Here is a 17,013-nt window from a genome sequence, read left to right as displayed (position 1 = left end):
AGTTCTGTGAAAAATTTATGGTCCTTTGCGCGTTGGCCACGGCGAATATCGCATTCGATGGAACGATGAGCTGTACGAGATATACGACGACATTGACATAGTTCAGCGAATTAAAAGACAGCGGCTACGCTGGCTAGGTCATGTTGTCCGGATGGATGAAAACACTCCAGCTCTGAAAGTATTTGACGCAGTACCCGCCGGGGGAAGCAGAGGAGGAGGAAGACCTCCACTCCGTTGGAAGGACCAAGTGGAGAAGGACCTGGCTTCGCTTGGAATATCCAATTGGCGCCATGTAGCGAAAAGAAGAAACGACTGGTGCGCGGTTGTTAACTCGGCTATAATCGCGTAAGCGGTGTCTACGCCAATTAAGAAGAAGAAGAAGTTAGGGGTATCTCTTTTCAAATTCCAGCAGTAGTCCGCTAACATTGACGCATCCCATCGGCCCTGGTATCTCTTTTCCATTGTCGAGATATCTTGGTGAAATCGTTCACCATGTTCGTCACTTACATCACCGCAGGGACATATTGCAACCCAACTGTTGATACATTTGAAGGAGATTGTTCACAAGTTAAACATAATTTTCATTTCTCTTATTGCCCAAAAAACCATGAACGACTGCTCTATAAGATTCCCATGCTTCTTTTTCAAAGCCCTGTAAAACTGAATCAAAGAAGTTTTGGTCCTTTAGAATCTCTCTTATTTGAGGTCCGATAAAGAATCCCTTTTTAATTTTGGCGTCGCTTATACGTGGAAATTTACTTCGCAGGTATTTGAATGCTGGTCCATCCTTGTTAAGAGCCTTCACAAAGTTTTTCATTAGTCCCAATTTGATATATAAAGGTGGTAGAAGAATTTTTGGGAATTAACTAGAGGAAGGTGCTGGACGTTCTTTTCTCCAGGATTCAGGCTTAGTCTAGCATTCCAATCTTGTTTTATGTAATGTAAAGATCTAGCCCGACTATCTCACTCGCACGAAAAACAACAGTACTTGGTATAGCCCATTTGTAAACTCAACAACATTGCTATGACTTTTAGATCACCACAAACCTGCCATTCGTGCTCTGAGTATGATATAGCATCTAAAATTAATTTCATATTTTCGTATGTTTCTTTAGTATGCACAGCGTGGCATAACGGAATAGATGGTTGTGTGTTACCATTATGGAGAAGAACAGCTTTTAAACTTAATTTTGAGGAGTATATAAACAGTCATAATTCCTGTGGATGGTATTCAATGTTCAAAGCGTTCATCAAGCCATTTACGTTATTACAGAATGCAAGCTAGTTTTTGGATTTGAAATAGGGCATCAAGTTCTTTTGACGATATCTATATAAACTGATTTTAATTCCGCTTTATCTTTTGGCAAATTTAAATCTCGTATAAGGTCGCTGAGTTCATCTTGCGAAATTCTATGAGGTTCGTCACAAAAAATATTGTCACCCACAAACTGTGGCGATTGTGAGGTTGTAGGCTCATTGTAGTCAACTTCCATTGAATTAGTCGCTTCTTCAGAATCTTGCTGGTATTCTTCGGGAGGTCGAGGAACAGGCAAATCGATTCCATGTTGTACAGGTCGCGATACAGAGGCTACGTCAGGGTATACTATGCTTCGTTTCTTTTTTCGTGATATACCGTGGGTGGAGTCAAGCAAAAGTAACAGTCATTCGCATGATTGGTAGGTTCCCTCCACATCATTGGTACACCAAAGGGCAATGAACGTTTCTTTTTGTTTAGCCACTTAATCAGATTTGTGTGCAACTAAAATGTGGTACCCACGATTTGTCTTGGTTTTTAATTTTAATTCCAAAGTAATGGAAGTAAGCAGTTTCTAAACGTTGTGTTATTGAGCATCTTTGGTTAGTAAGGGTCACCTTACCACAAATGTAGCAAAAATTGTCTACACTATTAACACATTTACGCGGCATAACGAAAACTGCAGATTTTTCACTAAAAATGACAAAAAACGGTAACAATTTCACGTGTTAACTGTTGAACAATGCACAATAAGAGCTAATTATGAATTTTAATTTGTATATTTATGTTCAACTTGTGAAATACAATCATATAGTATATTTTCATGTAGAAGGCAATTTTGATGTAGACCAGTGTAGTTATTACAAACAAAATGTCTTAAAAAGCTTACATTAAGTAAAGAAATGATGAGCTATTGTATTTTATTATTTTTATTCACATGTTTCATTAATTGTTAAAATCTTACATCTTTTCTCTAAAAGATCTTATGTCCTCTGACATAAAATTATCATGATAAACCTATTTTTGATGTTGTAATATAAGAGGCAGATAAGATCTTTACTCGAATGACTTTAAAGTCAATTATGAAATCCAAGTAAGCATATTACTCACATAGATTTCGTTTATTACAATTGGGATATTTTTTGCGATGTTCAGCAACAACTTGTAATAAAAACTGCTTCTGTTCTTCATCACAAGTGAGACTATCATTATATTTATCAATTAACGCTACAGCTCTTTCGGCAATATCATTTACGACTTTAATTGATCGAACAGTTTCTAAAAAAGCCTGGTACCCGTCATCGAATTCCCATTGATCTACAGGTAAATCTAGAAAACTTGTAGATAAACCGAAATTCTCAAACAAAATCATCGATTTTTGAGTAATAAAATCACTAATATCGTCTTGTTTTAAACATAACTTCTTCGTATTTTCTGTCATACTTAATTGATTTGTTGTTGCTTGAACCATTTTTGTCTTGATGGTCGATGGGATTCTTTCATCGAAGAATGATAATGCCACAAGATCCTCCGACAAGTACCAGAGATGTCTAAGAAATTTAGTTGATGCAGCTTCGGAAAATTTCACGTTTATTCGTTTAAAATCTAATAAACTATTCAAGAACATAAAATCCTGATACGGTGCATAGATACTGATTGGTGCATTATACCAGCCTTTGATATAAAAATCGACAATAAAAATTTCTGTTAGTTTGGGAAGCTCGACTTTAGCAAGTTTAAATTGACTTTAAAAAAAATAAATTTTTAAGCAGTAAATTGCTTTTGATAGCCATCGAGCATGATGGGGTGCTCCAGGAGTCTTGAAAGAAATACCTTGCGGTGGAACTTCTCCCAAAAATATACAAGCCAAAGTTAAGAGCTCTTTATAATCTCCTCTAGGTTGAAATTCCTAAAATTGAAATTGAAATTTGTGGAATTCTGACTCTAAACATGAATTTTACTAAGCTTTGACACAATAATAAGGACAAAAGCAAAAAAAGATAAAATTAGCATAAAATTCATTATTTCAAAAATAAAAAATATTAACAGCTTAAGAGTATTCACATTTATTAAAGTAGAAAAACTACTTGTTGAGATCATAAACATTCCTAGAAAAATTGATTTACATAGTTTGTTGAAAAGAAGTTTAATAAGTGTTTATCAATAATTGAAAATAAAAATCATAGAACAAATTGTAATTGAATGAGCAATAAAAAAAACGGTGTTGATTCTAAAAATTCGAGAAAGTAGCATTTTTGTAGAGAATTTAATTTCCTATAAAACCATACCAAGGGTTTTTTTATATTTGGTATTTTAAATTATGTATAACCAAAAAATGAATGAAAACAAACATTTTTTGACGAAAATTCTTATTTTTGCAAGCGCTAACTGAAAAATGAAGATAAAAGGCTCAAATTTTGACAGAATATTTTTTTCGTGACTCTCAACGAAGTTTTGATATGGGACCGAAAAAAAAATATTTTATTTATTTGGCACAGTCTAATGTATATGCATATTCATGTAAACAATAATAATAATATATTTGTAATATTGTATTTTAAGCTTACCTTTTCCGATACAAGTAAAGCCATATATATTATTGATCCTAAATTGGTGTTTAGCATATCAACCGGAAATTTAACTGCAGCAGTTTTTGTGGGATTGTGCGAGGAGAAAGAATCAACTGCTATTTTTTTAACTTGCAAGTCGTCTAACTTTTCTGGTACTGTTGATGAAATGAATTAAGTACGTATTAAACAATTTTGAATGAATTTGTACACAAGATAACAAATTAAACAAAGAAATTTATAAACATTCCCCTTAATGTTTACTCAATTATTTCCTTTTTACCTTCTACATATAACGGGTGATTTTTTTGAGGTTAGGATTTTCATGCATTAGTATTTGACAGATCACGTGGGATTTCAGACATGGTGTCAAAGAGAAAGATGCTCAGTATGCTTTGACATTTCATCATGAATAGACTTACTAACGAGCAACGCTTGCAAATCATTGAATTTTATTACCAAAATCAGTGTTCGGTTCGAAATGTGTTTCGCGCTTTACGTCCGATTTATGGTCTACATAATCGACCAAGTGAGCAAACAATTAATGCGATTGTGACCAAGTTTCGCACTCAGTTTACTTTATTGGACATTAAACCAACCACACGAATGCGTACAGTGCGTACAGAAGAGAATATTGCGTCTGTTTCTGAGAGTGTGGCTGAAGACCGTGAAATGTCGATTCGTCGCCGTTCGCAGCAATTGGGTTTGTGTTATTCGACCACATGGAAGATTTTACGCAAAGATCTTGGTGTAAAACCGTATAAAATACAGCTCGTGCAAGAACTGAAGCCGAACGATCTGCCACAACGTCGAATTTTCAGTGAATGGGCCCTAGAAAAGTTGGCAGAAAATCCGCTTTTTTATCGACAAATTTTGTTCAGCGATGAGGCTCATTTCTGGTTGAATGGCTACGTAAATAAGCAAAATTGCCGCATTTGGGGTGAAGAGCAACCAGAAGCCGTTCAAGAACTGCCCATGCATCCCGAAAAATGCACTGTTTGGTGTGGTTTGTACGCTGGTGGAATCATTGGACCGTATTTTTTCAAAGATGCTGTTGGACGCAACGTTACGGTGAATGGCGATCGCTATCGTTCGATGCTAACAAACTTTTTGTTGCCAAAAATGGAAGAACTGAACTTGGTTGACATGTGGTTTCAACAAGATGGCGCTACATGCCACACAGCTCGCGATTCTATGGCCATTTTGAGGGAAAACTTCGGACAACAATTCATCTCAAGAAATGGATCCGTAAGTTGGCCACCAAGATCATGCGATTTAACGCCTTTAGACTATTTTTTGTGGGGCTACGTCAAGTCTAAAGTCTACAGAAATAAGCAAGCAACTATTCCAGCTTTGGAAGACAACATTTCCTAAGAAATTCGGGCTATTCCGGCCGAAATGCTCGAAAAAGTTGCCCAAAATTGGACTTTCCGAATGGACCACCTAAGACGCAGCCGCGGTCAACATTTAAATGAAATTATCTTCAAAAAGTAAATGTCATGAACCAATCTAACGTTTCAAATAAAGAACCGATGAGATTTTGCAAATTTTATGCGTTTTTTTTTTAAAAAAAGTTATCAAGCTCTTAAAAAATCACCCTTTAGGTTCACATAATAGGAATCAAGAAACTTTATTTTAAACTGGGTTAAAGGTATGCAATAAGTAAAGAAAGACTAAGCTCGGATGTATCCGAATATTTTAAACTCTCGCAAAGGGGGTTAAATTATTTTCTTAGATTTAAAAATATTTTTAAATATAGTAATGTTGCAAATAAATAATTAGTTGTCAAAAGCGTGAAAGGAACAATCTTATTTTGCAATTTCCGTGCACTTTTACTATAAATCGTAAACTCACTTCATATTAGTAGGAAAATCTAGTAACCGAGATATGTTATTAATATTAAAGTATAGTATCATAAAGAAAAAAGATCTGATTTGTTTGTTAGTTTGAATTGAAATGAAGTTGGTAACACTGTTACTTTTAATGGAGAACGGTATAGATCGAAGATAACCATGTTATTCATGACATATGACATTGGACATAGTGGAAAAAGTATTCGAAAATTTAGTTTATCGAATTCATTCCTGAAAAAGAAGACGTGGAGGCCATTTGAATGATGTTATGTTCAGAACTAAGTTGTATAGACTTTACTTCACATTAAAAAATATATACATATGTACATATTTAATTTTATTACTACTGTCAAAAATGTAACCCAAGATACGAAAAGATTACCTTAAAAATTCTTTACAAGTATCTTTCCAGAGATTATCTACAAAAATTGGACAGTATATGTCTAACTGTTATACTAGTAACGGCACAGTGTTATTTTATTTAAAATACCGAAGATAGAAACATCTTTGGCGTTAACTATTAACAAGTCCGAAAACCAAAACCTTCTAATTATTAGGGATCGACCTACGCAGGAAAAGTTTTGCTCAGAGTTAACTGTATATTAACATATTTCGATTCGGAGCTCCTGAAAATCAACTTATTTTCTTGCAGCAAAATAAAACAACATCTAATATTATTTTCAGGGAATCTCTGGCTCAATGAATTTAGTGGCTTTCGTTTTGTAACATTAACTAATAAAACTTTTCACATACATTAAACAAAAAAAAAACAAGTAAGGAAGAGCTAAGTTTCGGTGTTACCGAACATTTTACACTACTGCAATGTGCAAGAATCAAGCCGGGGAAATCCGTTCAGGTGCTAGTACAGCTTTATATTAGAAAATGTTACTAAACTATTCAACATTCATTATTCTAATTTCATATCTTCTAGAGTTATGTTGAAGGCTATTAACTTGGACTTAATTTTATTACTATACTAGCGGGCTTCGCACGGCAAAACAATAACACTTGTTTTTAATAAAGTTGATTTTGTTCCCTATTATTCAACTTTTAATTCTAGTTTCTTACAATTTTAGAGTATGTATCACTTAAACTATCTTAGAGCTCTTTCGTAGAAACATTTTTGGTTTTGCCATGAGTTGTTGTGTAGACAAAGAGAACAGAAGGCTTGCCAACACGTGAGCACGAAACATATAACTGGCCGTGTGAAAAGCAAGGATATTCTAAATCAATTCCACAGAATTCCAACGATTGCCCTTGCGCTTTATTTATTGTAATAGCAAATGCAAGACGTTCTGGAAACTGTAGTCTTTAGAATTCAAAAGGTAAATCTGATGGAATCATTGGGATGCGTGGAATCAATACATTTTCACCTTTAAACTTCCCCTTTAAAATTGTTGCTTCGATCAAATTGTTCATGACCTTTTTAACCGCTAATCTTGTCCGATTGCATAATCGTGGTTGATTTATATTTCGAAGCATAATAATGGAAGCACCCACTTTCAATTGTAAACCATGAGGTGGAAATCCGGGTAAATCCAATGAATTCAAAAATTCTGTCGGATAATTAACACCGTCGTCTTGATTCGTAACCGTGCCAACTGATTAATATGTTACAACCACGCCAGGAACATGGGTTAAAATGTCTGCATTCGTTTGACCAACGAATTTTTAGCGGCCAGTATAGCTCTTTCAGCCAACCAATTATGATTGTGATAATTTTCTGCAATATTTGGAAAAACACTTGACAGCAATTCTTCTTTTGTTGGAGCAATATTACAAAAGTTATCTGGTAAAGTGATTAAGCCAGTTTCACAATCAACAGCAAGTTGACCATTGCCTATTGCCAACAGTTGCCATGAAAATGTGTCGGCCGTTGGATCGTTTTGAATTTGTACTCGCACATTTGTAGTCAAATTGAGTATTTTTACATGTCTCCATAAATAAGATGACTTTAAACATGCTTTTAATTCATCTGCTGGTGTTGAACGGGGAATCACAGGCAATGTCTGACGAAAATCACCAGCCAACAGAATCAAAGCGCTACCAAATATCTGTTGATCATTACTACGCAAGTCTCGCAATGTCCTGCGTAACGCTTCCACTTATTTCTTATGGGCCATTGTACATTCATTCCACACTTTTAATTTGCATTGTTGCAGACTTTGTCCATTCCCGAATTTTTGGAAACATTACAGGTGGGATTTTCATTTACATTCATATTCAGTGGTAATTTAAGTGCAGAATGGGCTGTCCGACCACCATCTAATAATGTCGCTGCTATACCAGATGATGCGAGTGCCAATGCTATATTACTCTGTGGTCTTATAGTCGCTAATAGCAAGGAAATCAGAAATGTTTTGCCAGTTCCTCCTGAATCGTCTAAAAAAACATTCCTCCAGTTTCGTTTCGTACTGATTCCATTATGGTATCACATGCGTGTCTCTGTTCTGGATTCAATTTACGCAAATTCAAGTTTATAAATGTGGTCAACTCATTCAATATTGTTGTGTGTTCATATTGTTTTTCACGGTTTATTTCTTGATTGAATGCATCATGCATTGATCGATTTGGAGCTGCCAAACCCAATTGTGTAAATGCTTTATTTGCAATTACCAAACAAATATCTTCAATGATAATCAATGCCTCATTAAACATTTCAAGTGTAATCATTAAATAGTTATTTCCTGCAATTCAGCGCATTCGATGCAAAATGTCTTCGGTCATAAAATCCTTAAAATTTTCCCATAATTGCAGTGGATCAGATGGAAAACATGTTACAATAATAATAGCAAATAATGTTCGTATTTGATAAGGAGAACCTGTTGCTGATGCATCCCTAAGTGTCGCATCCCAGTGATTATCATCTTTCAGTAAATGCAATTCTTGACATGCTTGACGAAAAGTGTGACACCGTTACCTTTTTTCAAACTCAAAAATTATGTAGGCTCACGAACATGAATCAATAGACGCAAATAAAAACATTCAGCATGACTGGGATGCACTGTGTAGAGACGTCCAATGACATCACTTTCAAAAATGCCAGCATAACCTTGAACCGGTTTTCCTTGCTTACATCTGTTCCATTTTTTTCCAAATGCATTCCAAGTGTAATATGTTGATACTTGTGAATAAAGTAATGTTTTAGCAAATTGATCATTTTGACACAATTCGAAACAATTGATGGTGGTCGCTCTACAAATTGCTGTGCAGTATCAACTGTGAAATATACACGTTGTCCCTTTTGCAAATGTACTGACAAATGAATAACTGTCGGATTTCGATCATGAATTGGGAACGATAATATTCTCCAAACTGCCTCATTGCTACGGATATACCGTCCCATTTGATATTGTGTTATTTCATCATTTCGGTTCTCTGCAACACCAAACACAGCCATGTCGCTGCCTTTATTTACATACATGCAGATATATTAAATCGATTTGGCAGAATTGCAATATTCTACATTGATATGAGCTTTGAATGCTTTTAATAGTATTGGAGAAAAGGGGACAACCCACCTATTATGAACTGTAATATCTAGATTATTGACTCGTAGATTTATTGATTTGCCATTATCATCTGTTGAGCGTCGGCGATACAGTGGGTAACCATCTTTTCCATTAATTGTCTCGGAAATCAAATCTCTGATCGCTTCGTGCATTTCCTACCTTTCATACATGGCCAATTAATATTTATAGCACCACATGGTCTATGAATCATACTTTTTGTAACAACATAAAATAAACCTGGATCGATTTCCTGATCAGGAATTTCTGCTGAGATGATGTCATCTATTTGAACGCTTGTTATTTTGTTGACTAACCATACCAAAATATGGGCATGTGGTAGTCCTCTCTTTTGCCATTCCACCGAATACATCCGACATCGAATTCGCCGAAAACTTGATGTTTAACAATAAAATCCATCAATGACTTCAGCTTCTGTCTAAATACTCGTCCAGTTATGGCATGACGGTCTGTAGAAGATTGCCCTTCATATAAATATTGCTTGATTTCGTCCCATTGTGGATTACATGTAAATGTAATAAACAAATCTGGTCGACCATACAAACGAACATAGCAAATGGCATCTTGTGCATATTCATGCATGTGCCTTGGACTGCCTGTGTAACTTGCTGGTAAAATAACAACTTGTCCAACATTGTCAACATTTCCATCATTATTGATTGCATCGGGGAGATGTATATACTCTTCTGATCGCAACTTCCGTAGATTGAATTGAATAAAGTTCAAACGCTCTGTTTCTATCTTTGCATACATGTCTACGACATATTGATGAAAGAGTCTCCGACATTTAAAAATATGATTTTCCTGATTTTGTCGCATCATAATTCTATGTGCATAACCACAAACTTATGCAAACTGTAATCAATTGCGTGATTATATCTAAATAAATCCAGCGCCAACAACAACAAACAACATTAACGTAGATTTGTGCGGCACGCGTTTGAACATTTTGATTAATACTTGTCGGCTTACGATCTGAACCCGATCTTGCAACACGTTCCCTTGTATTTGCAATCTCTAGTTCTCGCTGTTCTTGCGATTGATTTTCCCTTTCGTTTGATCTATTTTGCGTTCTACGCGACCGACGTCCAATGTCAGCTCTTGCTCTTCAATCTTCTTGCATTTTTAGAAGAAACTAAACTAAAGATAATAAAGAACTGCAGTAATAAATTGATGAAATCCAGCAAATTCTGGACTCGAAAAGCTGAAAATGTGTCAAAATTCAATTAAAAATTGGCCAAAAAATCGAAATAATTTTTGTCTTACCGTTCGGAAGCGAAAATGAAACGATCGAGATTCGAGAAAAATTGGCCAAAAAATCCAAGTAATTTTTAGCTCACTGATCGGACATTAAACAAAAAAAATTCACTAAATTTTTTAATTTTTTTCACAAAATATCAAATTTGTGATTATGTCACTTGTAACAATCAGAACACTTGTTTAGCAAAACAATCGATTTTTATCTCAGTAATCATTGTTTTTTTTTAATTTTGTTTAACAAAATATTCAAATTAAAACGATGATTAGAACGAAAATTAATTTATTTTTTTTCAAAATACTCACCAAAAAATGCGAAGAAATTAATATTTTCAAAAATCGATTATGATAAGATCAATCACCAATGACGTCCAAAGAGAAAAGAGAAATGATAACAAATTGCTATTTGCATCACTCCGTGCAATGGTCTGCGGTACAGAAAAAGCCTGCGGCAAAAACACACTCACTTCACATACGCACCGCACACACATGCATTATCGGATTTCAACCAAACTTCATATAAACCATATGGACCACTGCCTACGTAGTGTGTAAGTTTGGTTGAAATCGCACGACGCGTTTATGATGAGTTCGGCGACGTACAGTGGCTCCAAGCCAAAGTCGGACACCGTAGAAAAAAATGTTCCGTCCTAAAAATATTTGAGTCAAAGCAGTTACGGACTTATTTTTATACTCGTATATATAGATTTTACTTCGTTCGCGTCAGCTAAAATTATATTAAAACCAGCGTTTGAAAAACTACGCTACTCCCGTAGCATTTCATTTTACTACCGCTCTCACTTTGTCGGGAGCCACAGCATAGCCTTAGCATAACAACGTAAAAGAAGTGCTCTACTCTGCTCCGAGTTTTGTTAAGTAAAAAACTATAGCTGGAGCGGGAGCAAAAAATTAAATTCTACGCTGCGCTCTGGCGTAGCGGTAGCAAAAAATTGGGAGCGGTAGCACAGCAGAGCTACTGAAAATTTTCATGTGCTACAACTCCCGCATGTGTTTGTTGTTATACCCTGAACAGGGTATATTAAGTTTGTCACGATGTTTTTAACACCCAGAAGGAAGCGTCGGAGACCCTATAAAGTATATATGTATATAAATGATCAGTATGTTGAGCTGAGTCGATTTAGCCATGCCCGTCTGTCTGTCTGTATATATACGAACTAGTCCCTCAGTTTTTAAGATATCTTTTTGAAATTTTGCAAACGTCATTTTCTCTTCAAGAAGCTGCTCATTTGTCGGAACGGCCGATATCAGACCACTATAACATATAGCTGCCATATTAACTGGACGATCGGAATCAAGTTCTTGTATGGAAAACTTTGACATTTGTATCTTCACCAAATTTGGTATAGATTATTTTCTAGAGCAGCAATGTAATCTCCGAAGAAATTGTTCAGATCGGTTAACTATAGCATATAGCTACCATACAAACTGAGCGATCGGAGTCAAGGGCTTGTAAGGAAAACTTTCGCTTTTGACAATGTATCTTCACCAAATTTGGTATAGATTATTTTCTAGAGCAACAATGTAATCGCCGAAGAAATTGTTTAGATCGGTTTACTATAGCATATAGCTGCCATACAAACTGAACGATCGGAATCAAGTTCTTGTATGGAAAACTTTCACATTTGACAAGATATATTCACGAAATTTGGTATAGATTATTTTCTAAGGCAGCAATGTAATCTCCGAAGAAATTGTTCAGATAAGCCTACTATAGCATACAGCTGCCATACAAACTGAACAGATAGTTACAAGCAGAAATGCACCTGTGAAGGGTATTTAGCTTCGGTGCAACCGAAGTTAACGTTTTTTCTTGTTTTTTTTCTTTGTTTGCTATTTTCTGTCATAATATTTGAATTAATTGAATAATTCAAACAAAAAAATGTTATGCAAATCATTTTGGCAATTTTTGCGTCAAGTGACTTTATAAATCTAAAATCAAATATTTTAAGAAATATATTAATAAAATCAATTAGATAATAATTGAATAAATTATATATTTTTTTTTATTATGTAAAATATTTACCATTTTTATATTAGCCCTAAATATTAACATTAAAAACTGGACCAAGGCATGTAAAAATTGTCCATAGAAAATACACGACAATCCTGATTTTTTATCTTTAAATTCCTACAGATCAGAGGTATTTTAAGGCATCGCTTGACTTTGGACGCGTGTTTCTCAGAATTGTTCACTCTTCTTCTTCACATTTCGTTCGAATGCGAATTTCTCCGCCGGTGTGAGTTTCGACTTTGTTGCTCTGGGCACTTTTGTAGAGTGAACAATTCTGAGAAACATGCATTGGTTCAGCCGATCTCGAGCCGTTACTAACAAACCAACATTCATTCGTTTGTATGGGAAATAGAAAAGGGCTGTTTTTAGGGGTTTTCCAGGAGTTATACGAAATTTTAAAAACCATCTTTGAGTCTCAGCGAACATTTAGAAAAAAGAATTGGCCGAATTGGTCCAGGCGTTGTTGAGTTATGCGCTTACCAACACATTTTGCGATTCATTTTTATACAATACTAGCTGACCCCGCAGCCGTTTTCCTGCGTGAAATTATGTGTTTTGAAATGAAAAGAAAGAAATTTATCATTCTTTTTTTTTTTCAATGTAACACAGCTTGATAAAGAACATTTTTTGGTTTCTGTTCCGGTGCGTAAATGTACAGAGAAGATAGTTTTCCAACTCGTGAGTATTTTTGGCCGTGTGAAAAATATAGCAGTTCCAAATTTATGCCACACATTTTTAGCGACTATCCTTGTATCTTGATAATTGTCATCTCAAATGCAATTTTTACTGGAAACGGAATCCGTTTCAACTGAAATGGCAAATCGATAGAACTCAAAGGAATTCGTAGAACCAAGCATTCTACCCCCTTGTATTGGATAGGTGCGTAACAATCATTCAGATTCCATTACACAGTTTCGATGCATGAAGATTGGGAAACATAATAATGACAGATCCAACTTTGAGACGCAAATGATGCGGCGGTATACCAAGCCACTCCAAAGAATTTAGAAATTGCATTTGATAATTCACGGCGTCGTCTTCATTGTCAAGACGATCGATCGATTTGTATGAGCGGAAGTCTCCCGGAATTTGACTTTGAATCTTCCAGTTTAAGTCATCAACATCGGTATTTTTGGAAGCTATAATTGCACGTGCACTCAAGGAATGGTAGTTACGATAATTTGATCAATGTTCGGATAAACATTCATGATGAGTTCATTTTTCGTGAATCGGCAGATTGGCAGATGGAATTGATATCAAACCGCCGAAAGTATCAACCGGTATTGATCCCTTTCCAATAAAATGTCTTCGTCAATGTAATTTTTCTTCGTATCCAATAATAGACGCGGATTAGAAGGCTGATATGTCGAAATGATTATCGACAAAAGTGTGCGAACTTCATTTGCATTACAGTGGTTATCATTTTCCAGGAATTGTAAATGCTGGCTTGCTTCTCAAAAAGTTGCACACACTTTATCATTCACAGTACGCAATGACTCAAATGAAGTTGAACAACGTACACTTATCAATAGCAACCAAAGGTAGAAACAATCGTCGTGTTGTCGTCCTAATGCATTAGTTGAGAACACTCCTGGATGTGCTGGATCTACTGGTTGGCCTTGCTTTCTGCGTAACCATTTTTTCGACGATACATTTCAAGTCTAAAATCAAGGCATTTCCGAATAGAGCAATGTTCTCGCAAACGGATCACTGACGAAAGTTGAGCAAAAACTCGTAAATGTTAATTTTGGTGCTGGCGGTGTTTCCACTGGCTGTACTGTATTCTCTGGGTTGAAATACACTCTATGGTCATTCTCCAAATTAACAACAGGACAACGTATCGACCGCATCGTTCAAGACCAATAACCGCCAAGTTGCTTCCTTTGGCGACGTACTTACAAACGTATTTTATCGATTACACCAAACTGCAATACTCAACATTGATATGAGTTTTGAATGTGAATTAGACAATAATGGTGAAAAGCACGTGGATTCTGTTTGCATTTATTGTGAGACATACAAACCAAAGTGGGTGGTGTCCGCAAGGTCCATGAACCATATTGGTTTTCATCACTTCGTTTAATACTGGATCTTTCTTTTTATCAGGAATTTCCGCATGATTGAATGATTTCATCAATTTGATCTGGCGTAACCACTATCCACCATCCACAATCCAAAGAAGAATGTATGCGTGAGTTACATTCCCATACTCTAAACACGTAGTAATTATAAATATAGTAAGTGCTTAATATCGTACTAGCATAATAATATATACGTTCCAAATTCAGCTAAGTTGAGTTGAGAGTGAGCGTATTCCTGTTATGTGAACGTCAACTCAACTATTTATAAGCATATATGTACAAAGAATGTCCGTACAGTTAGTCTTAATATTAGAATTAAGCACACTAACAAATAATGCTAGTACAGCTAGCCCTATGATTAGGACTAAGCAAACTAACAAGCAATGTAATTTAGGTTAGTCTTAAGGTTCACTTTAATAAAAACGGTTGTGTGAAAAAAAAGGCCGAAGCTCTTTTTTTATGTTTCCCTAAACCATAACTGGCGCAGTCGGGTAAACTTTGATCAAAAGATCAAAGAAATCGAACAAACGTATTGCCGGAAATATTGAAAAAGTTTAATTGAAAAAATATTTGAAAGTTTTATGACGAAAAGAAAAAAGAATCAACATTAATATTACAAACAATTAAACGATGCATAAATAAGTGAAATTAGTGAGATATATAGAACAAACAAAAGTGGAAAAAGTTTAAAATAAATACTTAAGTATACATTGTGCAAATAAAGAAAAGTGGGAAAATAGTATAGAATTCTATAAAAATCGAAACAAAAATACAAAAAGTTTAAAATAAATACAAAAATAGACGTTTTACAAAAAAAAAAGGAAAAGTGCGAAAAAGTACAAAATTCTATAAAAAAACGAAACAAAAGCGCAAAGAAGTTTAAAATAAATACTAAAATACACATTAAAAAAAAAAAGTACAAAATTTTATAAAAAACGAAACAAAAGTGCAAGAAGTTTAAAATAAATACAAAAATATACATTTTACAAAAAAAGAAAGTGCGAAAATAGTGCAAAAATCTATAAAGGAAAAAAACGAAAGCTACCGTGAAAAATCAAAAAAAAACAAGGAAAATTTTTTTTTGGTGAAAACCGAACTCAAATTTCTTAAAAACAAAAAAAAAACGAAAGCTACAGTGAAAAATCAAACAAAACAAAGGAACATTTTTTTTTGGTGAAAACCCAACTCAAATTTCTAAAAAACAAAAAAAAAAAAACGAAAGCTACAGTGGGAAAAATTCGGAAAATTTTTTGGCGAAAATGAAACCCAAATTTATAAAAAGCCACGTGAAAAATGTTTAGTGAAAATAAAGCGTTATACAAAAAGCACTAAATTCTTAAAGGAAAAAAGAAGTGAAATAAATGCTAAAAGCGATAAAAAATTTACAAAAAGTTGCAAGTCGTGCTAAAAAGTGCTAGTGTCACATATCACAAAAAAAAGTACAGTACTCGTATACATAAATATAAAACACAGTTTCAAAAAAAAAACAGTACAATAATACTGTTTAATATAAACCAAAATTGTTTGCTGTAAAAAGTACAGTATCGACAAAGCTAAAAGTTACAGCTTGCAACACGCGTTAAAACAGTAACAACTGAACTTGCGGTATATACATATATACATATATGTATATATAAGGCACCGTTTCGGAAAAACAAACAGTAAAATAATACGGTTTAATATAAAACAAAATTGTTTAAAAAGTTCAGTACCGACTAATATACATATATATATAAAGCACAGTTTCGAAAAAAGCAACTACATTTTTACAACCGTTTTGTGAAAAAAAAACAAGTTAAAACCAAATATTTTTGCGGAACCAACAAAACAAATACACAGTTTAAACAAAACAAAAATTTCACATGGTAACAAAATTCAACATTCAACATAAGGTAGTAAAGCGTGCTACCTATCTTATCCTTCATCAATTATTTTTTCTCGAAAAAAAACGTCCTTTTCACATGTTTGTAAAAATATGTATATATTGAAAAAAATTAAATAAAACAAATGAAATAAAACAAAAGCGAGAAATATTAAAAAGAAAAAGAATTGAAATACTATTAATATTTTAAAAAACATATATGTACATATTTATATATTGAAAAAAAAAATAAATGAAATAAAATGAAAACGAAAAACATATTCAGAAAAAGAGTTTAAGTATTTTTGTGAATATTAAATAATTTAACAAGCATTAAAAAAAAAATCTAAAACATAAAAATATATACAGTTACGTTTTGGTTTTGAACCAAAATTGTTAATCAGCGCGCACATACAAATTACATGCGTAGCAGTCAACAGTCGTTGATCAAGTGATTTTCAAATGCACATGAATTTTCCACAATGTATAGAGAGCGCTTGACTAATACGTGTGAGCAAATCTGTGAGAGAGCAATAAAGTCGGCCGCCCGCGGGCTAGGTAAAGCGCTTCACTGATC

The 17,013-nt window shown here is 34.3% G+C and overlaps 3 protein-coding genes across 20 annotated transcripts in view; 2 read left to right on the top strand and 1 right to left on the bottom strand.

The window, feature by feature from the left end:
• Window positions 1-17,013, bottom strand: part of LOC105232674 (phosphatidylinositol phosphatase PTPRQ) — an 862,901-nt gene that overhangs the window by 299,772 nt on the left and 546,116 nt on the right. For 17 of the 18 annotated variants that reach the window (XM_049451209.1, XM_049451203.1, XM_049451205.1 and 14 more), the window contains one exon: window positions 3,823-3,980. The exons of the other annotated variant lie outside the window; for it this stretch is intronic. In XM_049451209.1, the coding sequence (XP_049307166.1) occupies window positions 3,823-3,980 (158 nt within the window). The remainder of the gene's footprint in view (window positions 1-3,822; window positions 3,981-17,013) is intronic. 18 annotated transcript variants of the gene reach the window in all.
• Window positions 1-17,013, top strand: part of LOC125777143 (uncharacterized) — a 537,355-nt gene that overhangs the window by 201,374 nt on the left and 318,968 nt on the right. The window lies entirely within an intron of this gene.
• Window positions 3,987-17,013, top strand: part of LOC125777147 (uncharacterized) — a 495,194-nt gene continuing 482,167 nt past the window's right edge. Inside the window, exon 1 of the mRNA XM_049451400.1 lies at window positions 3,987-5,426. Coding sequence (XP_049307357.1) covers window positions 4,231-5,196 — 966 coding nt within the window. The 5' untranslated portion in view covers window positions 3,987-4,230 and the 3' untranslated portion in view covers window positions 5,197-5,426. The remainder of the gene's footprint in view (window positions 5,427-17,013) is intronic.

Source organism: Bactrocera dorsalis, chromosome 3 (genome assembly GCF_023373825.1).
Source record: "Bactrocera dorsalis isolate Fly_Bdor chromosome 3, ASM2337382v1, whole genome shotgun sequence".
Lineage (NCBI taxonomy): Eukaryota > Metazoa > Arthropoda > Insecta > Diptera > Tephritidae > Bactrocera > Bactrocera dorsalis.
This window is presented reverse-complemented; position numbering and strand designations above follow the sequence as displayed.